This window comes from Lipotes vexillifer, unplaced genomic scaffold (genome assembly GCF_000442215.2).
Source record: "Lipotes vexillifer unplaced genomic scaffold, Lipotes_vexillifer_v1.1 scaffold1233, whole genome shotgun sequence".
NCBI lineage: Eukaryota > Metazoa > Chordata > Mammalia > Artiodactyla > Lipotidae > Lipotes > Lipotes vexillifer.
In genome coordinates this window covers 697,078-703,799 of record NW_006782167.1, presented here as the reverse complement: position 1 = coordinate 703,799, position 6,722 = coordinate 697,078, and the positions used below count along the sequence as shown (strand labels likewise).

Genomic DNA, 6,722 nt, shown 5'->3' with positions numbered 1-6,722 from the left:
GCGGGGGGGGGGGGGCACCGCAAAAGTCCCTGCACCCCGTCCCTGCTCTCTTCTGGAAGGACTAGAGCAAAGCCCCAGTGAACCCAGGGGTGGAATCTAAGGCTGGGGGAGGGGCAGAGACTTGTGGGCGGGGCAGCCAGCTGGAATGGGGCGGGGTTCCCACCCGTGGAGAGGCAGCTGAAGGAAGGGAACCCCTCCCTGTCCCGGGGCTTGGAGGGGTGGGTGGGGGGGCACAGGGCCCCAGGGGGTCGGCGGAGGAAGGGCCACTCGGTGGGGACCAGAGAGTTCCAGCAGGCAGAAGAGAATCATTGTGCTTATGGACACAGCAGCTCCCTGGCTCTGAGAGAGCGAGCGGGCAGTTTTTAGGCACTAGATTTCTGTGATGCGGTTTTAAGTAAATGAATGAGACCGAGTAGCCTATTCGGTCAGGGTGAGCCCCTTGACTGCACCCACTGGCCAATTCAAACCCAGGCAGCTTCGGGCCAGGGTCAGGCCAGGGTCTCTGAGCCCCCAGGACGGGGAGAGGGGATGTGGGACTGAAAGGGAGTTGGTGACAGTCGGCAGGGTGGGGGGGGCGAGACTGGGGCCTAGCCCCGCTCCTCCCTCCCCTTCGATTCTTCTGGAAGAGTGAGGGTGATCGCTCTAGATCCCAGATCCCAGCGTGCTGTGCCAGACCACCAGCCGTGTCCCAGGAGTATGGCTTTCTGGGCAAAGGCGGTGCACCCCCAGCTCCTACAGAGGGGTAGAGGGAAGGGAGCCATCCAGAGCTGGAAGCTCTGCTCTAGGCCCCTCTCTACCGCTGGCCTGCCTGCCCTGCCGGTCACACGGTCACTTCTGTCTTGCTGGCTGTGTAGCAGGTGTGGTGGCCTGGGATGTAGTGCAGCTGTTCCACGGTGTTGTGTCTGCGTGAGGCAAAGGCCTGGCGCTTGGCTGCCGTCTGGCTGTGGCCCAGGGTGGCGCAGGAGTTACTGGACGCACTGGGATGGGAGTGCATCTTGGTCATGCGGTAGCGGTCCAGTACGGGCGTGGACACAAAGACATCCGTGTGCGAGATGGCCCGTGACAGGGACTGCTCGGGGAAGGCTGTCCGCTCCGGGGACAGCAGCGGGTCCTGGGAGTGCAGGCGCTCTGTGGAGAGCAGCTGCTCGTCCGACAGGATGCGGTCGTAGGGCATGCCGAACTCATCCGGCAGGCCCCGCTCCAGGGACAGGACCCTGTCCTGAGACATGGCCCGGAGGGGCCGGCGGGGTCGCTCTCGCGGCAGTGGCTTCTGTTGGGACATCTGGATGACGTTAAGGGGGAGGGTGCCACGGGCGGCCAGGTCGGGCAGGTGCCGCCTTCTCATGTAATACTCGTCTGCCTCCTTGTCAGCTGTAGGGGAGAGAGACAGTTCGAGAAAGAAAGAGAGAGAGAGGAGTGAGCTGGGGCAACACTGTGACAGTGCAGCCAGGATCCAACTAGGATCCTGCAGCCCACACAGGTAGAGGCTGTGCTTCTCCAGACCCCAGGGGTCTTATTAAATGCAGAGTCTGATTCTGACCTAGCTCTGGGGTGGGTCTGAGAGTCCGCATCTCTAAGGAGCTCCCGGGCAATTCTGATGCCCCTCGTCCCTGGACCACCTTGAGTATCCGGGGTTAATGGACTCCCTCGAGGTCTCCAGGGAGTTCATGGCCGAATAGATGGCAAGCCCATGACCCTGAACTCCTGCTCCAGTACTGCTCCTGCCACGCCATGGTCCCGAAACAGAACAGCTCCCTGGGTCTTGCTGAAACACCCAAGGAGCAGCCGGCAGCTTTCTGATGAGGCTCAGAAGCTCTCTCCAAGGAAGTTGGGCTGCAGAACCAGAGTCCTGCTAGAATAAAGCAGAATGCTCCATCCAGGAGGTGCTTGTGAAAATGCTTACTGGTAACTTAGAAACATAGTAACACCTTCTCTGGAGTAACAGCCTATGCCTAGGAAGCCAACACATGGGCATCCAGCCTCCACACAAGCACAGAATCAAGCCTACGCGTGTTTCGCCTGTGCCCACAGCACGAGCAGGCCCGCACAATCCCATGTGTGCACCTCGTTCAGATGCTTCGCCCATCTCTCCGTCCACGAGGCCCCCCAGGCTCACCCTTGAACCCACCCAGGACATGCACAAGCCTTCTTTGCCCCACAGTTCAGGAATGAGGCTTCCTACAGACAGCCTTCCAGATCTCTGCAGAATGTGGGATTCCCATTTTTCGCCATAGAAACTCACTGTTCCACCTTGGCGTTGGCTGATATGGACTCATGGGCTGAACTTCTATCACAATAGGTTACCCTGTACTGTCAAGCACAGGCTCGGCCCTGTAGCTGGGTGGTCATCGAAATAGACTCATTGGGAAATGGAGGCAGAAGGTCCAGGGGTTGGAAAACTGGAAGAGAAGACCTCTCCTGCCATGTACCTTCTTGACATTGTAACATCTGAAACCCATCAATCCCTAGAGCTCCACAGACTCAAATGGCAGAGCTGGGACCATGGGATGTACTGGGCTCAACTCATGAAATGGGGTCTGTGTGTGGAGTGGGGAGTCTCAGGTTCCCAAGACAGTGTTAACGGGGTTAGGGAGGGAGCTGGTTTATGGGCCCTTCCACAGCCGGTATCTGGGAAGAGTCTCAGAGAAAGCTCTGGCATTGAGAGCCTTTACTCCAAGACAGACAGAGAGCAAGGAAGGCCCAGGGTTTGAAGAAGGCCGGTGTGGGGTGAGGCAGGGGAAAGGCTTTCTCTTGTAGTTAACCTGGTACATGAGTTGAAGCACTGCTTCCCATGGGAATGTGGCTCTGAGGATCCCATGGCCTCCATTCTACTGAGGGAGAAGATGGACTCACGCTCTAAAGAACAAAAACAAGGGCCTTGTCTGTTCTCTTCTACCGTGCTACACCTTGCTCTTTGTTCTTGGGACACCCCACTCCCATGCCCTCAGGTGCACAGCAAGAGAGTGAGACACAGGAAGATGTTGTGGGGGCCCCAGAGGCAGACCCCAGCCCCAGGAAACCCCCACTTACTTAGCCTCTTCAGGGATGAGTACTTGCTGGGATGGGTCTTCACTGCGGACTCGTAGGATGGGGGCAGGTGGGCCAAGTTCTGGAAGGAGCGGGAGAAGGAGAGGTCATAGGGCTCGGTGGCCGATGTCAGGATGTTGTTCATCCGAGGCTTCTCTGCAAAAGAAGGGAGGGGTCATGGCGTTAGTGGGGACAAAGGCTGGGGGGCAGGCAGGAAGGAAGCATTCAGGTTCCATCTCTCATCTCCGTCCTGCTTTCCTGGCCCCATGTGCTAGGACACAGGTGATGCTGGTGACTCAGCCTCCCTCAGTGCTCAGCTTCAGTTGCCAACAGGCTGGGGGGCAGGTGCTTTTGGCTGCACTGGCCATGATGGCAGGTTACCCTTCCTTGAATGGCAAACTCTTTCTGCCGGTATATCACTGGGCTGTCTGATGAAAATGTAAGCCTGATGGAGCTGAGTGGGGGGTGTCATAAAATCATCTATTTTGGTGTGAAGGTTCTATCCTTTCCCCAATAGCATTAGGCATACTAGCTCTCAGGCTCAGAAAATATCTGAGTTTGAAGGAGGTAGAGTGACCCATCTTGTCTGCATAGGACTGGGTCCAGGACCCAGCTCCACCGAGACTACAACCCACACTGTGTGCGAGGTTATTTCACCTCTCACGCCACCCCTTCCACCTTTGGCTTCTTCAAGCTCTGCAACTGACAGGCCACTGTGAGCTACAAAACCACTTCCTCTTGTTCCTGCTCCTTCCTCTGAAGCCCGCTTAGCCATCTCTGAGCTGCTGGAGGAAAGAACGTGGGCAAAATGCCTAGTGCATCATTCTGTTTTTCTCCCTCCATCCCTTGAGATTACAAAGTCTAAGAGAGAAGGGAGAGTTGTTCAGTGCCAGACCTGGAGAAAATAAGTGGGGAAGACATGGAAGGAAAGAACAAAGAGAAGTGAGGTGAATGACTAATGAGGTGAATGAGTTGGGCTGGGCTCTGGGGGCCAGATTAGGAATAACACAGGAGTCGGGGGAAGAGGAGATGCAGGTGTGGGTGCTGAGTGGCCATGAAGATGGGGTACAAAAAGGAATAGAGATCCGAGGCAGAAAGACAAGCATGCCTTGGTGCTTGACTGACTTGAAGCACGGCAAGAAGTTAACAGGTATTGCTGGGGAAACAGTGGTACCATTCCCAGAAATGAGGCAGCTGGGTGGCTCTTGCATCATCCCTCCATCCTCTTGGTTTGGGACATCCAAGAAAGGTCAGGCTCTAACTTTGGACAAACATATCAGTGGTCTGTGTCTCCCTATGCCTCTTGGCAAAGAGGGTGCTGTGAACCGTGGGACAAAGAGGACTCCTAGGCTTGGTCCAAGGGCAACCTCAATACAGGGAACTCCTGGCTTCTGTATCCCTTCCTGCCTTCACTGGTACCCTCAACACTGGGGATGGAGCCAGGGGAGCCCAGCCAATGAGCTGGTGTTCACGCCAGCTCAGTACATATGTGAGGGGGTGGGGGATGCTCTACATCCCTGAGTGATCAGAACATGCTGTACTGAAAGAGCCTCCCTGACACAGATCGGGACAGATACCAGGAAGTGGAGTGGGTAGGAAGCCGGGAGCACTGCGACCCAGAGCTGGGTAATAGCCACAGCCCCTTAGCTCTGGTTTCTTCACTTTTGGCCATGCTGGAGAAGAACGAACTTCCCTCTGCCTATTGGCATCATACTCCCACTGAGGGCATCACTCAGCTCACCCACTTCCAAATGCAACATTTCTGGAGGCTCTTACCCCTCACTGTTCTCCAAAACCTGCCACTGAGCCAAAGTCAGACCTTCCTTGCTTTTTCCCTCCACCATGATTGCCCCTGCCCCCTTGCTCATGCTCTCTCTCCTATGGCTATGCCCTTCCTTATTCTTCCTCTATCCAAATTCTCCCTTCCCCCAAGACTCTTCGCTATGACATCACATCTTTAAAGCCCCTATTGCTCTTCTGGTCGATACCACCCAGTTCAGTGTCTATGTGGTCTCTAATCATTTGACTTAAGTTGGTCTTGCTGATCTCCAAAGCTTGCAATCTCCTTGATAGCAGAAGTCTTGCTTTCCAATTTTTCTGATGCCTTCATAGTGCTTGGCGCAAAATAAGGATCCAATTAATACTCATTTGCTAATCAAATAGACACAGGCTGCCTCTTCTCTTGAGAGCTGCTCTGCCAGCTTCTGGGAAAAGCGTAACATCTAAGGGAGGAATGCAGAGAAAACCCTGCTTCCACTAGGCTGCGAGCTGTTCAAGGACAGGGGTCGGGTCTCATCTACCCTCATCTCCTCATCTCCAGGTAGAAAAGGAAGACAGGAAGAAGAGGGGGGATGAATGGCTCCTCCTTCTGTATTCAGGGGCTGCGCTTGTGTTGGCTTCTTCCGGGGAAAACCAGCTCATAGTTACTCTTTCAGAATGATACTGAGCAAGCAGAGCATCCTCGTTTGCCTTTTCTGGCTCCTCTCCCTGCTGCTGCTTCATCACCAATGGGCATCCCCCAGGCTTTCTGCTCCTGCTTTCTGCTTTTCTCTTTCAGCCTTCTTGCACAGATTGCCCCTACTCCCAAGGCTTCTGTTACCGCTTCCAAAGCATAGCTTACATCTTCAGCTGTCATCACCCTCCAGACTTCATGTCTGCATTTCTTACTGCCTGTTGAGTGGTTTTTCTTGCAAATCCTACAGTCACATCCGGCTCTCGATGTCCAGATCCAGGCTCACCATCAACAGCTCCATCCTCAGTACACTGGTTGCTTTCCTGATTCCTTAGACTGTGTTAATAAGACCCTCCATTCTTCTCATTGATCGTGGCTTTGCATTGTACTCATAACTGACTCTCATCAGCCATATTCAGTTAGTAACTAAGTTTTCCCAATTCTTTCTACAAAATGTTTCATATCTGAACCCTTCTTTCTCTCCCCACTGTCCACATCACCACTGATACCAGCTTCTTTTAACTGATCTCTCTGATTTCTTCCAGTTCTAATTTCTCCTAGGCCTGAAACCTGAAACACCTTATTAAACTGTTGCTTTCATCATATATTTCCACCAGGAGCCGAGCACTGGAGGGGGACATCAAAATAGTCCACTTTTGTTCTTCGAATTATAATGCAGAAATAGAGCAGATGAGACGGGTAGGTCTCTCTGCCAGGTGAGCTGCAGAATTTATCTTTGTTTTGAGTTTCTCTCTCCCTAAAATTTAATGGTGTTTTCATTATTTCATAGCAAAGACAGAAGAATAATGATAGCTCACAATTTATGTGGCTGTCACGTTCTATCAAGTTTTGAGCATGTACCAAAAAATAGTTTGTTCACTGCAGTTCCAAATGGTAAGTTGTGATCTGGTGGGAGGGCGTTTTGAAACCTAAGAGGGAAACATGGGTTTGTAACCCTTTGGCAATTTGCTGCCATGCCTGTGCTCTGCAACTTTCAGGTTCTTCCTCTGCTGGGAAGCTAAAGCTCAGGTCATCCAGTTGGGTTTTGAGTTTTATTAAATCTTAATTAGTTTGGGGAGCACCAGTAGAATTTTTCACATCTCATGTCATTACTAAATGGTATCACAAGTAGCCTTGGGCAAAGGAGAGTGTTCACTCCTTGCTGTGGACACATGGAACTTACGGCTGCAAGAAGTGATCAAGATTGCAAGTGAAATGCGTTAAGAAAGGGGCTTACTCTTTC

At 53.1% G+C, this 6,722-nt stretch overlaps 1 protein-coding gene across 3 annotated transcripts in view; it reads right to left on the bottom strand.

The window, feature by feature from the left end:
* Positions 1-287: 287 nt before the first annotated feature.
* The window catches only part of SHISA6 (shisa family member 6), a 258,296-nt gene continuing 251,861 nt past the window's right edge, over positions 288-6,722 (bottom strand). For 2 of the 3 annotated variants that reach the window (XM_007455004.1, XM_007455006.1), the window contains 2 exons: positions 3,031-3,183; positions 288-1,371 (listed from right to left, as the gene is read on the bottom strand). In XM_007455004.1, the coding sequence (XP_007455066.1) occupies positions 821-1,371; positions 3,031-3,183 (704 nt within the window). In that variant the 3' untranslated portion in view covers positions 288-820. The remainder of the gene's footprint in view (positions 1,372-3,030; positions 3,184-6,722) is intronic. The other variant, XM_007455005.1, reaches the window with a different exon arrangement.